The sequence below is a fragment of the Canis lupus genome, chromosome 27 (assembly GCF_003254725.2).
Source record: "Canis lupus dingo isolate Sandy chromosome 27, ASM325472v2, whole genome shotgun sequence".
In the NCBI taxonomy this organism is placed as follows: domain Eukaryota; kingdom Metazoa; phylum Chordata; class Mammalia; order Carnivora; family Canidae; genus Canis; species Canis lupus.
The window spans coordinates 11,757,905-11,774,571 of record NC_064269.1 but is presented as its reverse complement, the minus strand read 5'-3'; the positions used below and the strand labels follow the sequence as shown (position 1 = coordinate 11,774,571).

Here is a 16,667-nt window from a genome sequence, read left to right as displayed (position 1 = left end):
TTGAAGAGTTTGGACATGAGAAACAAAGCGGGGAAATGCTCTGTATTTTAGCAGTAGTTCTCCATTTGGGATCCCTATACCAAAAACTGCTGGCTCTGTGACCATGGGAAAGTTAAATAAATAAATAAAGTTAAATAAACTTAAGCCTCAGTTTCTTCTATAAGGATTAAATTTCTTGACTCACCAGACCAAAAAAAAAAAAAAAGAAAGAAAACTAGGGTGCTATCAAGATGTGTAAGTAGAATGAAAACATACACTTATTCATTCAATAAGCATTTATTGAATATATTCTACATGCCAGACAAGGGGCTAGAATGTACTGCCCTCAAAGGGAAGACAGGCAAATAAAAATAACAACAATATTAAATTAATCCTTCTACTACACCTTACAATTCTTAGAGAAATAAAGATAAACTTAACGAGGTACAAAGATGGATCTGCAAAAGCATATATAAGAATGGAAAATAGACTTGGAGAGAGAAAACCAAAGGATATGGTGCCAAGAAACTAAAATAAGAGCAAGTATTCAAATAGATCAAAGATATTTAAAGAGATGTCTATCACAATTGTTCCCTATTTCAACTTTGTTCAACAAAGAAACTAAATGTAGTAAAAATAAAGAATAATTTAATGCCCCACAGCATGTAAACATACTGGAATGGCAGTTTTCATTCTGCAACAATTTATGGGACGAGCATATCCAGAAGAAAAATCATCCATATACTTGACATCAGGGTTCTGGACCATATCACGTCCCTTTAGGTTCCTTTTAATCCTGTAATTAAAAAGAAAATTCTGTTGAAAAAGTATATAAGGCATTCCAAAATAGAAATGATTTTTATATTGCCCACACAGTGTTAACTGGTTATCTTGGAGTATAATGAGCCAGGCGCATGCCCTTATGATCACTTCCAGGATTCACACGTTTTTGTATTTTTGTTTGTATGTCTTTAGGTTTTATATATTTAAGTAATCTCTATACCCAACATGGGGCTCAAACTCATGACCCCTAGATTAGGAGTCAGATGCTCTTCTGACTGAGCCAGGCAGGGGTGCCCTTGAACATTGTGATATTCTTAAAATTAATCTCAAATTATTGAAAATGATTTGAATATTTTTGATATAGTAACAGGTATTTCTTTCATTTATTGTGTATATATATGTACTCCTAAGTCTATTTTTCATCTCTAGACCACCCTCATAATTCTCTGGTGACAGGCTGGCCATATACAAATTTTAATCAATGCTGATCTTACCGTCTTTCTGTCAAAAAGCTTAATTTAGGGGGACAAAAAGAAATTTAAAAGTAGCAATATTCGTTGTTTAAATTATAGAGATAGAATTTTCCTCCATGATCTAGAAAACTCAGATTCAGAGTAACCCAGATTTCAAGAATCTTACGTTCAAAAGATTAATCTTGATTATTTTTATAGTTCCTAGTACATTTTGAATATGTAGCAGACATTTCATTAATGTTTTTATTATTTTCATAAATCTTCTCTTACTCTATAGCAAATTTAGGGTTCTGCTCAACATTTCCTTCCTATTTGTCTACCTTTTAGTACTTCTTTAAAAAAAAGGAGAAGAAAAAGATATCCTCTGGGGGAAAAGATAAGTCTTTATCTTTCCAGAGTGAAGTTCAAACTTTTTTTACATATCTTCACTTTATAAAGGTATATGCATAATCTGATTCAATCCTTGTAACACTTATATGAAGTAGATGTTATTTTCTTTTAGAAAATAAGAAACCTAAAATTCAGAAGTTTGTTAATCCCATCACAAATAATGAAGATCCATAATTCAAACAGAAATTTTTGAGGATCCAACACACATTTTTCCCCATTTTACCTATCTCACTATGAACAAATAAATGCTACAGAGTGATGCAAATCAGCAGTAAAAGCAAAAAGGAAACAAAAAATCTATGTTATGTGAAAATTCTTAGAGTGGTTTTGGGATTACAACAACATTTACAGAGAAATACAAGTCAGAGTAGTTGCAGAGCACAAAGAATCAGAAACTCAGACTAAAAGTGAAAATCATTCTCTCTTCCAATTGGCTTCTAGTGAAATCTCTTCATTTCCCACAGTCCATTTCCTAGAAACCTTGTTGGACTGGAGGAAGAAGTTGGAAAATAGTATTCTCAATATGAACAAAAAGTATTTCAGTTGGGTGTTCACTCAGACCAATAAATGGGGGTAAGAAGTAGAGTCAGGGAGAGGGTGAAAGAGTAAAGCAATTCTCTTCATTCTCAAATAACTCAAATATAGGCCTCATGAGTCAAAAAAAATGGCAGTGGAAGACCAATGAATGGGGTTACCTTAGCTCCTATATGACCCCAAATTTAGTGGGTATTTTCATGCACAAGAAAGAGAGAGAATGGAGGAGGTGGAGTAGGGAGAGGAGTAAGGAATATCCTAGGGACCATCCCCATACTTCTCCCCATTTGTCTTCAGGAACCCTCCATTCCCATTAATACAATAGTTTATTATTTTTTTATTTCTTAAATACTGCCAGTAAAAAGCTAGGTTTGCAGGGAAATTTAGTCATGAGGAAAATTAGAATTAAAACACACATGCACAAGTTCTCTAAAACCTGCCATCAATCAAGGTCATGATTACAAGTGTAAGTAATATTTTTCCTAATCCAGGTCCCCAAAAGTTGAAGACTGAAAATAATTAAGAATTCTGATACTATCACACATCAGAAGTCCAGTCCTTAGTTGAAAAATAAAATCAGGGATCCCTGGGGGGCGCAGCGGTTTGGTGCCTGCCTTTGGCCCAGGGCGCGATCCTGGAGACCCGGGATCGAATCCCACGGCGGGCTCCCAGTGCATGGAGCCTGCTTCTCCCTCCCTCTGCCTGTGTCTCTGCCTCTCTCTCTCTCTCTGTGACTATCATAAATTTAAAAAAAAAAAGAAAAAGAAAGTCAGAGCACTTGTTGTTACCCATATTCCTTTCTATAAGGAAATTACATCACTACACAACATTATGTTATGTTTGGTTTCTTCTTTTCTATATTTTTAATAAGGTAAAAAATTATTTTTTCTTCTCTGTTAAGCTCTTATTTATCTTATCCTGTCCTGGAAACATAGACTTTTATTTTAAATCTTCTATTATTAAAGAACTACCTCTTGGACCAAAATTATTTTGCTCTTCTGAGAACTCAGTCTATTTTCCTTAAAAAAAAAAAAAAAAATGCTTTCACTGCCATTTTGTCCCTTAGGAATCTTCTCTCAAACTGGTTTTACACAGTATCCCAACTCTTCTCAATCTTGTTGACCCTAAAAGTAAACAGGCACATTTCATTGTTGCTATTATTATAAATTAAGAGGATAGTGAAAATAAAACAGATGAAAAACTCTAATAATGAATCTTGGTACCCAGCTTAGTTTCTGAATTCCCTTGCTAAAAGAGTTCATGGAAATATGAAGATGAGATGGTAACTTTCAACTAAACTCCCTACTTCTAAGTAAGCCAGCAGGTCTAAACCTAGACATAAGCTCAAGACCTGCCACTCAGGAATTCGAGTTGGGGAGGCACCCATTTCACTAGAACCTTACCCCAAAAAGTTCTCATTGGAGTTTAGCCTCACACATTGAAACAAAAAAATTTCCTAACTTTAAAAAAAGTATTACTATTTAGCTTTACTTACAGAAGAGATCTGAGGAACTTTATAAGAACACAAGGAAAAATATTAAGATCAAAATCTAGAAAAATATGGATCAAGAAGATAGACATGGCACAAGAGTAAGCCTAATTTTAACCTGAGATTTCTCTCAGAAACAGACAGCAATCAATTATCTGCACTGTCCATAAGAAAAAGGCAAATTTGCTCGTGTGAATTAAAGCCTTTACTGAAATAGATCTGAATAAAATTTCTCATTTGGATTCTGGGTAATGTTTCCTCATTATCTTCACAAAAAGGAATAGCAGACCTTATTCAGCCAATTACTGATTTTTAAAAACGAGTATATAAAAATGATATTCTCCCATGGCTCAGTCTTAAACTTTGAAAATTCAAGCTGGTGTAATGAAATGGGAGCTAGCAGAACTACTACTGACACCAAACAAGTATCAGCTCCAACTACCAAGATGAAATCCTAACATTTTCAGTGTGGACTTGGAGTGGATACTTAGGCCAAGTTGAGTTTCCTAGAATAAAAAAAGTGGGGGACGGGGTGGAGGTAGCAAGCACTCCCTCTGCTACTTCTGTATCTTATGTACGTGTTTTTATTGTTGCAGTGATGCCACTGTAATTACTTATTACAGAGCTCTTTTTTTTTTAAGATTTTATTTGACAGGGAGAGAATGAGTTTGAGAGAGCACAAGCAGGGGGAGCAGCAGGAGAAAGAGAAGCAGGCTCTCCGCTGGGCAGGGAACCCAAGGCAGGGCTCAATCCCAGGACCCTGGGATCACGACCTAAACTGAAGGCAGACGCTTAACTGACTGAGCCACCCAGGAGCCCCCAGATCTCTCTTCTTCAGATGTGAGCTCCAACTGCTAGCTCAGTGCCAAGCACACAAAATATACTCAATAAATGTTCACTAAATTGAGTACTGATGTAAAGACAAACTATATCAGAGTTTAGAGTGTTAAAATAGTAAAATAGCTACTACAGTGTACAACTCCTACTGATGTGGAGAGCACACACTAAGAAATGACTCAGAACATGAAACATGTCCCAGAGCACTGAAACTTTTCAGAGCTCTACCTGATTTTTCCACAGAAGTACCTGGTCTTATTATGGTATTTCATATGCTCCAAAACTGGACCATTCCACAAAGACAGAAATATCTGCACTGGCTAAATGCAAAGTTCACATTTAAAGCAACATTTAAATAATCTGCGATAGCAAGGATATGCATTCAGGAAAGTAGTGTTCATACAATTCAAGGTAAAAATTCTCTATGACAGCTTTTTAAAATGAACTGGTTTTGAAGGAAATTGTTCTGAAGCTATTACACATATTGCTGCCCTGGTAAACGTAGCTGAAACTTAAATGACTGAGTCATTATGAGGAGGAATCACAGAATATTTTTTAAACATTCTCAGAGACAGACATGCTACAATTTGTTCTCTGCCTTCCTAGCAATTCTTCTCTATGATCATCCAGATTGTGTTTCAAAACCCCATTTACTAATTTCTGCCTTTTGGTTTTTCTCCTACCCCCTTCCCTCCTTGTCTTTGCTATTACTGGGGCTTATTTTCTATTGCCCTCAGTAGCCAGGGAGGGCTTTCTTTCCCTCTGCTTTCACAAAATGGTCACATCCTATATTCAGTATCCTTCAGTGTCTCTTGATTCTGCTTAGCTATTTTTGTCATTGACTTCTCTGCACTTCTGTTTTTCTACATTCATTATTCCAGACCACTGAAGGTACCTATGATTAAAAGGTGGGGGGAAAGCAGTGCCAGTAAGTCAAAATATTTTGTTTATCCTTTTTACACTCTTTCCTGTTTTTACTTAATTTTTAAAGTACAGTGTAGAAATTCCTATCAATGGTCCAATTTCTGTATCAGGCCTTTAAAAAGATTCCTGAAGAGGTAATTTGCAGATCAAGAAAATAGATAAGGGCCTTAGTGTAAACTAAAACTTTTAGTCCATTTTGCATTAATGCATGAACATGCAGAAACTACATTCTTTTTAGGCAACTAGGATTTTTGTCTAAAAGAAAGGTAATAAATATGCTATCAACCTAGAAAAGCTGAGATTCTCTTCCTTTTTTAATGTTTTCACTTTCTCTATCACTATAATTTTAGGAAGGCATTTAACAAAAATAAAACCTTTAATCAACTATTTCTACTGTGTAATACAAAAGGTTTTAAGATTATGTATTCTGATATGCCTCAAATTATATCTTCACTCTTAATTGTATCAAAATAAGGTAATAAACTCTGAAGTTTTGTATGAAATTTGGTTAAAAGAACCCACTGCTAAAACCACAGTGTAAGTTGATGCAACAGAGCTACAAATGTACCCTAAGCCAAGGCTCTGAATCTTTTGCATATTTTAACATTAGGTGTATTTATGGAATTTGGGTCTGTTTCCTGGTTTGGAAGTGTATTTGAGGTAGGGTGAAATGAAAGCAAGTGAATTGTGATTAATGACAGGAGAACAAAATTTCAAACCAGCCAATTCGGTTCATTTGTCCTGTCTCATAGCGCATACCATCAGGTTCTTGAATTACAGAAAGTTGGCTGGTCTGGGATCAGAGCAAACATCTGATGTAGAAAATTCAGTGTAACCTACAGAACATAATTCTTTTTGGTCATCCGAGAGGGCGTGGAAACGATTTTTGTTACAAAGAATATTTTTGTAATGGGATTTTACCTATAAAGATACTAAAGGTTCATTTAACTGAGCAGCCAGTGTGCCTCATGTTAATTATTTTATGTGGATTGACATTTAATCCTCCCAACAACCCCATCAGTTAGATTTGATTACCATTATCCCTGTTTAATAGACGGCACATGACCTTGAGTAATTTACTCAAGCTCACTTAGTTAGGTTCTATAACAGGGATTCAAAGCATCAGACACTAGTTAGCACTCTAAATTTCCATGCTATACTGTCTCCCCACCTATACAAAAAGATGACTACTCTCCATTCAGGTAAAATCCCATCTTCTGTCAGTTTTTTATCTCCCACAGTCCATTTAAAATACATCCTGAAAGAATTTGATCATCATCAGAAGACCCAGTGCCTCCAAAGGATAGTTTTGACTTAAAAATTAAAGATTTTCCCTACTACAATTATTACTTATAATTTTTACTATGTCTAAAATTTAAAACATTTGAAACATGTGAAAAACAGTAAAATATGGCAAAAATTTCTCATGTTTTAAAAGAACAAAACCAGTTAGCTGGGGTTCCATTCAAAGTATCTTATAATTAAAAACAAACTTTTTCATTTAACAACACTAAAGAATGAGGTATATAAATGTTTTAATCACAGACTTTTACTGTATGCAATTAACTGTATTTCACAACTAGCATCTTACAAAAAAGACAGTCTCATTGTGCCTGGAAAAAGTACTGCAATTTAACAGAAAATTACATTACCACGAGAAACCACCAAATATCACAACTGTCAGGGTCTACGATTTTTAGGGGTACTTTTTTCTGCTCTTCAAATGTGATCAGTGTCTTTAAGTGATATTCTGATTCCAAGTTAGGTTTTTAATTTACATTTCAGAAGTCTCCTAGAGGTGGATATATATTAAGCAAATGGTAAAAGAAGCAGGAGACCCTAGAAAAATTTAAGAAGTACTGTGTGGTTTCTAGGTTGGATTTTTAAATACAACATGAAACACATTATTAGTTTTGAACAAAAATGCAAAATCTGTAGTCATAAAAATATTTTATTGGTAATTTTACATAATAGTAAGTGGGGCTGTAAATACTTTTTCTATTTCAGGATATTGATAAATGCATAAACTGGCAGTTGTGTCTCAAAATAGGGCAGTATGATTTTCATAAGAATCATTATGTTTAATAAGAGGCCAATTATTAAACTGATTTAAGATTAGTCATTTCCCAGTTCTGTGCAACAGTTCCCATTTCTGTATTAATTAGATTCATACTTCTATGACCCTGCACAAGTTTGGGGCAAGACAACAGTGATAAAACTATTATTTAAAGTTAAAGCTTTTCCAAAATTGCAGCCTTTAAAATACATCAGGTTTCTTTTCTGTTTTTGCCAAATGCTTATACTGATTTGAACTTTAATGTTTTATATTATACAGAAAATACCAGTGTTCAATGACAAGAGCACTAAACCTGAATTATAAAGCTAAATAATCAATGTTTTATTGTTTACTACTCTGCTAGTAAACATTACAATAATGAACGTTTTAAAAGATAAACAAAAACAAAGATAAAACCAGAAACATAATTCAGGAACAATAATTTAGTAAAATGTGTCAAAAACATTGGCAACGGTTCATACAAATTCTTTATTTAATAACAATTTTTCCTATTTAACCACACCAAGTACCAGCAGGTGTATTTAAGAGGATAACCATTAAGAAAATCCTGTTGCAGCAATAGTTGATTAAGTTGATCTTTGACTTGTATACATATAACTATTTGTTTCACAATTCTCAAATAATACATATTTAGGCAGCTTGCACTATGTTATAAAAATTTAAATTCGTTACATGCCAATAGTAGAGAATTCAAGAATTATGTGTTAGAATTCACTAAACTAAAAGTGAAAATAGACTTACCAATAACACTGCATAATGAATAATTCAACCACATTTTCATGGCACCTTGAACTGTGGAGACCAAAATGTCAAGTCTGAAAATGTTTGGTAAGCATAGATTGCAATAAAGTCTAACAAATTCTAACAAATTTCTATTCTGTGTAAAACGCAAATTATGGATTGTGCGTGAATGTTTGTCATGAAAATGTGGTACTTCTTGGCATAATCTGTGTATTTGCATGTTATGACAGAAGTGACTAAGAAATTGGAGAAAATAAACTTTAATGAGATTCTCCATTCAATGATGAGGCTTCTCCTCTGGGTGAAGATGACCTGGACATTCCCCTCTCTGTATTATCAGAGCTAGAGCCACTCTGACTGTGTTGATCTGCAGAAGCAGCACTAGATGCAGGCGGTGACTTCGTTTTCTCCTTAAAGTCTGTAATAATGACTGTCAGATCTCCAACGGTAACTTCCAAATGCTGAGCACTACTCCGATCCACATTTTTCAATCTTGGCCTAAATACAAAAGATGGTAAAATTTTAAACTCTCTTCTCTCTACCAACTTTCAAACATATAATGCATAAATTGTGTAAGAATAACAAAATGAATACATCTATATTTAAAGCTCCAGATTCATAAATAACTAGCCACAAAAATATAATTAAATGTTTCAAATCATTAACGTTAATCGAACCAATCAATGATGAATCTTCTTCAACATGACAAACTGATACCCTGGAAGCAATGGTCTCTTAATTGTGCTTTTATAGCTTTATCATAATTTTTCAGATAGCTAATCAATTTTACTAAGATAAATGTTTTAGGAAAGCAATGACATAGTTGGATCACAGAGTAAGTTGGTAACAGTTAAGGCTGTGTTATACGTAAGGCTGTTATTCCAGAGATGTGCACTGTTAAAGGCATCATGATTATCTGTTCTGCTTGTATCCATGAAGATTTTAACTGCTTAAAGCCCATGCAAATATCTGTTCGGTACTGTGAATATCACTCTTGGCTTCATGGTTGGAAAAGAATAAGCTCAAACACAAATGTCTTTGAATCTAGTAAACAAAACAAAAAACAAAAGCAAAAGCAAAAGCAAAAGTAAAAGTAAAAGTAAAAGAAAAAGAAAAAGAAAAAGAAAAAAAGCATCCTTACATTTAAGCTTATAATGGTGGCCTCTGTGTTTAATTTCTAATCTATCTCTCAAACTCAGAAAAACATGATATTTTATAATAAAGGAGCTGAAATCTTTTATTTCCACTTTGTATAAGAATATATCAATGTAAAAAAAAGAATGTTAAATGGTTCATTTTATTATTTCACAAGTGCCATAAAACACTCTTCAAATTTACCTGGTTTTCTTATGACTGTTCTTTTTGCTAGTTGTTTCCTTTTCACTTTTTTCTTTTTCTACTTTATCTTTTTTCTCTTTCTTTGACTGTGTAGGGGGCACAAACTGCTGAGTAACCTGCTGGGCAACCAACTGGGAGACAGGTCGAGGCTTCCTGTGCGCATGTTAAAAAGAAAGGTTTTTTTTTTTATTATAACTAAGAATATATATTCTTTATGAAAATAGCTCAAATTTTAGATATATGACATGATTTTCAAATAAAAAAATTCTTCATGTGAGATAATATGCAATTTAACAGATTTTACACACATACACACACAAATTATTGTCTTTCCTATCTAACAAAAAAGAACTATAATAACAGCAAAAGTTATAGCCCAAAATATATGGTCACACCATTAAAATATAACCATTACATAAATCAATGTGAAAATTATTAAAAAAGTATATCAAACTGAATGCTTATAGGGCAGCACACATATAAACAAACATGAATCCTAAAATTAAACTTAAAAATTTATACTGAAATAATGTTTACATTATCCCTTCTCTCTCATAGAAGGAAATATTTAACCATCTGTGACAATGGCTATTTATTCTTTCCTCTAAAATCTTTCATTTATTCATTTAATAAATATTTGAGTATTAAATTTTCTCACTCTTTATTGCTAAAATTTCTTGAGGTTCCTTATATCTCTAGCCACAATCTTGCCATGCTTTTTGTGACCCTGACAATCTGCCCAGTCCTTTGAGACTTGCCTACTTACTCACTTATTCATTTAAAAAATACTGAAAACCTATTGTAGATATTGCGCCAAGATATCTGAAATGTTGTTTGGCTTCACCCTTTGGTGCCAGTACAAAGCTGTGACTCCACTGACCCAGGGTCAAGGATCCCTCCAGCTTTATGGTAGAACATGGGAAGTGAGGTCAAGATTCAAAGTAAACAATCTCTAAATTCTTAAACTGAGAGACAGAAAGAAGACTGAGGAGGAGAAGGAAGAGAAGTAAAAAAGTAAGGGAGAGGAAGATAAACATACATTTTTACAGACAGTCTACAAAAAACACAGTAATTTTATTGCCTGGAAAATCCTGACCCTATTTCAATCAGAATTATTAAAGGATCTTTCTGATATTGCTGTTCCTCTAAAACAAGACAAAATAGAAACCAATGAGAAAATACTGCACTGTCTACAATTCAAAGCTGTAAGGAGGAATCTTTTGAAGGAGTAAGTAGGAAACACAGCATATAAAAAACAGGTTTCAGTAGATGGATAATGAATTTTGTTTAAAGCCCACAGAGCCTAAAGTACAGAAGGAATATCCAAGAAAGATGTTCAGCATAATTTAAGAAATAGGGTTGATAAAAGTATCAGAGTTAATGATGTAGACTAAGAGTCACACAAATAAAAGTGATATTTAGCATGGTAATTAATGGCTGAGCTTGGTAAGGAAATAAATTTTCTAAAGAATAGATTAAAACAATGGTTCCTAAATTTAAGGTACATCAGGATCCCCTGGAGGGCCTGTTAATAGCTTGCTTAGCCCTACTCCCAAGGTTTCTAATTCAGTGGGCCCTAAGGTGGAGCCTAATTTGCATTTCTAAGTGGTTTCTCAGTTAGCTGATGCCTCTGATCTAGTCCATACTTCACAAAGAAGCTTGAAGAAGTACAATATATAGGTATTACGGTTGTATAAAGTTTGAGATGGAGAGTGGGGAGTGACAAGGGAATGGAAGGAAAAAAAAAGCAAGGCTAAATGGATGGGAAGGAATCCAATAATGAAGAGCTAAGGAGTCTGACTTACTCTTAAAAGATGGGAGATTGAGAAAAAAAAAAAAGGACGGGAGATCACAAAAGAATTGAATTTTACAAAGATTACTGGCACCGGCAGCAGTCTGAAGGGGAAAGGTACTACAGTGGCAGAGAAATTGTTAGGAAAGCTACTAAGAGATTAGGGGATAAAAGGCTTGAACTAAGGAAGCAGCACTTATTTAAGACAGGCTAAAGTAGTAAAATCAAAGAAACAAGTAACTAATTATATACACCTTTCCCATTTCTTAACCAATGAATATTCCTCTACAAAAACAGAAATCCTAGCCCTCATGAAGCCAAAAAAAATCAACACAGGGTCTTAAATGTTGATAAATGCTATGGGAAAAAAAATAAGGAACATAGGGAGTAATGGAGGAGTTACAATTTTCATTTTATTGTCTGTTTCCTCTTCTAGGATATAAAACTCCACAAGGAAAGGATGGTTACCGCTTTATGCACCACAGTATAATCAGCACCTAGCGCAGTACTAAAAAAAAATACTAGCTACTTAGTGTTTGTTGTTGAATGATTATATCAGGTTTAACAAAGAAAGATGTTTTTTAAGAAAAAGAATACTGTCTCTAAGGTTACTCACTGGCCAGGATCAACCACTTACTATACAAAAGTAAACAAGTAGTAGTAAGAGCAAGAAGAAATAACTTTTAATTATGTTGGAAAATGGAAAGAGAAAAGAAAACTCAAAGCTGTAGCAGGGTTAATTAAGAGTTGTTTAAACTAATGCCTAGTGAACAGTGAATCACCTAAAATTGAGAGTCACTCCAAGATATAAAATGCAATTGAGGTGTAGTCATCTTTGGTCTCCCCAGGTAATATGGATCTCTGAATCTCTTCCTTCCATAACAAATGAAGGTTTGACAACTTCCTTTATTATATTTTGTACTGTGTCACTCCCTCCATCCTAAAATTTAATGCAAAATAAATTGTTAATGATTGAACTGAATTAAAATAAAATTACAAACATTAAAATAAACTTACATGCTTTTGAACCTAAAGGAATTCTGTTTCTAGCAATCAAAAAATCAATGTTATTGAGTAACCATTATTACTAAAGATATAGAATTGATTTATATTATCTTTATATAGTGCTTTTAAGTAAAATTGCATATTTTTCTATGTTTTTCTGTATTAATAATCTCAGTACCCCAATACTTTTTTTTCCTGTAAGATCTGACTATCTCAATCATGAGTTCTCTGATCAAGATTTGCAGGAATATAACCCTTGTGCTGTGGTTAGGTACAGAATATTTTTATAACATGATCAATCAACTCCCTCACCCCTCCAGCACTTGTCTCCAAGTAGTACCCATCTACTATGTGACATTGTTCCTCAACATCTCCCCCCAACTTTTATGCGAGAAAAGGATAATTTCAATTCCCAACTTCAGGTCTCTTAGAACTGTTGTGGAGTCTTTTTTCATATCTAACAAACATTATCTGTCCAGAATCTTCCTAGAATCATTTTCCCTTTTTATATGGCCCATCAATCTTCTGAAAATATCAGTAGAACATAAAACTTCATAAAGCCATTAGGCTGAGTTACATATATTTATAATTTGTTTTTAAATGAGTTATGAATCTAAAATTCTTCTAAGTGTTATTCTCTCAGGGGGGTAAGAACAAACTACTCAATAAATGCACACCATCCAAAACCAACACAGAACAAATTATTAGTTAAACTAGTCATGTGTGAGGCTGGACTCTGAAGACAAGTTAGATGACTACCACCTCAAACTGGAAATGAAGTAATAGTAGTAAGGGTCTATTCTAATCTGGAGAATGGCATTGAAGCACTGAATGTGATGACATTTCAGAAGGACCATATAATCAGAAGAGTATCTGAATAAAAGGGGTAAAGAACTCTCCTCCTGGAGAAGGAGGAGAAACGGAAAGAAATGGAATTTAGAAGGGTAGTGCTGTGAACCGAATGTTTGCATTTCCTGCAAAATTCATTTGTTGAAATTCTACCCCTCCAAGGTAATAAATGGTAGTAGGAGGTGGGGGGTTTCAGAGGTGATTAGGTCATGTGGGTATAGCCCTAGTGAGTAGTGCCCTTCCTTATAAAAAAGGCCCCAGAGAGATCCCTTGGCCTTTCTGCCAAGTGAGAAAATAGCTGTCAATGTGGAAGTGGATCCTTATCAGACAGCTAATCCGCCAGTGCTATGATCTCAGACTGTGAGAAATGTTTGCTGTTCATAAGCAACCCCATTTATGGTATTTTTGTTATAGCAGCTCAAAAGGACTAAGGCAGTTATAGGAAAGCCAAGAACAGGTCTACTCTAAATAGGAGGAACTGATAAACGTGGGTGTCAATTACATTGCATTCATAGTTAATAAAATATAAGCAAAGCTATCCTTCAAGCAAGCATAAATATGAGACTAGTGATTTTTTTTAAATGATTTTATTTATTTGACAGAGAGAGAGATGAGCACAAGCCGGGGCAGAAGGAGAGGGAAAGGTAAGCTCCCTACTGAGCAGGGAGCCTGATGCCAGGTTCCATCCCAGGACGCTGGGATCATGACCTAAGCCAAAGGTAGATGCTTAACTTACTGAACCTCCCAGGCACCTCAAAACTAGTGGTCTAATAAGCAACCTTGTGTTCTTAGAGTACCTAGTGTTATTATTGATTTTGCTATTTTTCAGTCACCAACAAATTTTCTGTAGAGGTTCTCTTTTCCCTTAAGAAAAATATTATTTACTTCTGTTCTTGAGTAGCGGATACGTGTTTCTTTTTATCCTAGACTTCCCTAAATGTGTAATATTCCATTTCTTTATTCTCATTTTAATGATGGCTGATTCTCACTTGAAGATTAAGTGTGCTCCACACTGTTCTAGGATTATTCGATTTGATTCAACTTTGGGGAAAAAAGCAGCACGAAATATAAATACGCAAGTATATACATAGACTAGTTACTGAAATGAAGTTCTCTGTTGCTCTCTAGAGGCTGAATGTGCTTAAAGATCCTTCATTGAAGGCAGGCGGAACACAGCTTACCTTTTAACATATCATAAAGTGACTCAATACCAAGCCCTACTGAAGAGAAAGCCCTCATATCTCCAGGGGCTCTTAAGAAGATTTAAACTATGATCCTTTTCCTACTTAATGAGAAAAATCTGGAGGATAGTAGGAAATTTTAGAGGTGAGAGATTGTTAACTCAGTAACGGGTAGGGTGTTATTTTCAAGATATGCCTTTTTATGTTCCTGGATTTCTCATTCATGGTTTTGACAATACACCTGTAATGCCGAAGGTTCTCTAGTAAGAAGGACAAAAGGTCATCTGGTTAGTGAATTACCATATCCCAACTGCATTCTATTGTCCTCTTCCATGTACCTAAGTCATACCTAAACTGTTACTTGTGAAATATGGTATTCAAAAATTGGGGTGGCTTCATATGTCTCTATGTATCCTTCATAAACAGCTCAGACAGGGGCACCTGGGTGACTCAGTGGTTGAGCATCTATCTGCCTTTGGCTCAGATCATGAGCCCAGGATCCTGGGATCAAGTCCCACATCAGGCTCCCCGTGGGAATCCTACTTCTCCCTCTCCCTATGTCTCTGCCTCTCTCTGTCTCATGAATAAAGAAATCAAAAATTTTTTCTAAAAATAAATAAACAGCCCAGAAAGATGTATAAAATTTTGCAGGTCTACTGATTTACTCTGTAATTTAAGGAGAAAGTGAAATGTCAACAATAATGTAATGGAGATCTACTATTCATCAGAACAAAATATTTTTAGGAGCTGCTTAACTTTCTATGTGGGTGGAAGGCTCGTGGTACATGTTGAATTGGTATATGCCTTTTTTTTAAAAAAAGATTTTATTTATTTATTCATGAGAGACACAAAAAGAGTTAGAGATATAGGCAGAGGGAGAAGCAGGCTCCCTGTGGGGAGCCCGATGCAGAACTCCATTCCAGGACTCTGGGATCATGCCCTGAGCCCAAGGCAGATGCTCAACCACTGAGCCACCCAGGTGCCCTGGTATATGCCATTTCTAACTATGTGTCTCTGCCTTCTATCCCCACCAACCATAACAGAAATTCCGTATGCTAAGTATTTTAAGAAAAGGTTTCAAGCTTGATCACAATTTAGCTTTGTCAAGCTGGACAAACAAAACAAACAAGATATAAAATATTTACTGGTTCTTTTCTAAAAGAGGTAGCATTATTCATAGCTCAGAAAGAAATAATCTTCTTCGTAACACTAAAGTACATGGTAAGGTGAAGCAATGTAATAAGTTTCAATGAGTAAAAATAACTAAACCTAAATTATGAGACTTGTAATACACAGCTAACAAAACCCCAGAAATCTAACCAAGGTAGGTTTTATAAGCAGCAACCTTGTTTTGCTCAACAAATTTACTGCACATTTACATGAGTGAGGTATAGGTAAGATGCTGGAGATTCACCACGGGTAAGACAAACAAGTCTGTGCCCTCACAGAATTTACTTAGCAGATGAGAAAGAAACCATGCAAAAGTAAACTAAAAAAGTAAGTTTTGTCAAAAGCACTAAGGAGGAAAAAACCCTGTGTACTATTATAGAGAAAACAGAATGAGAACTTATTATAGACAAGGTGGAAAGAACTTTAGTTCATGTTTAAATCATCAGTACACCAGGAAAGAAAGCCATCACCATGGGCCCTTTAAAAAAAAAAAAAACTTTTAGTCATTTTATGATAATTTATATAAGAAAGAGAGTAATAAAATTCAATCAACATTAAAAATTTTACTAGGGCAGCCCTGGTGGTGCAGCGGTTTAGCACCGCCTGCAGCCCGGGGTGTGATCCTGGGGACCCTGGATGAAGTCCCACCTCAGGCTCCTAGCATGGAGCCTGCTTCTCCCTCTGCCTGTGCCTCTGCCCCCCTCTCTCTGTCTCTATGAATAAAATTTAAAAAAATTTATTAAACACTTAAAACATACTTAACTCAAACTTTTATATTCTGTAATAATTTGGCTTTGAAGGTATACAGACCTGAAATTTTTAATTTGACTAACTCATCTGCTACTGTGCCTAATCTTAGGAACATATCTACCTTGTAATACTGATTTCAGGATCTAAAACACACCTCTAGCAGATTTTGGCTTATCTTCACTTCCACTTCTTGCACTAGCATTATCAAAACATTTTACTTCGAAAATCTTAATGCTCATATTTGAAGAGAGGACTACCATTTTCTTTCTTCCAAAATTACCAAACATTTTCATTTTTAGACTAAGTATATATGTACCTATCCCTTCAGCAACTACTTATGAATAATGACATATAA

At 34.7% G+C, this 16,667-nt stretch overlaps 1 protein-coding gene across 3 annotated transcripts in view; it reads right to left on the bottom strand.

Moving 5' to 3' along the window:
• Positions 1-6,927: 6,927 nt before the first annotated feature.
• YAF2 (YY1 associated factor 2) overlaps positions 6,928-16,667 on the bottom strand; it is a 70,211-nt gene continuing 60,471 nt past the window's right edge. For all 3 annotated transcript variants that reach the window (XM_025477284.3, XM_025477282.3, XM_025477283.3), the window contains 2 exons: positions 9,566-9,718; positions 6,928-8,725 (listed from right to left, as the gene is read on the bottom strand). In XM_025477284.3, coding sequence (XP_025333069.1) covers positions 8,488-8,725; positions 9,566-9,718 — 391 coding nt within the window. In that variant the 3' untranslated portion in view covers positions 6,928-8,487. The remainder of the gene's footprint in view (positions 8,726-9,565; positions 9,719-16,667) is intronic.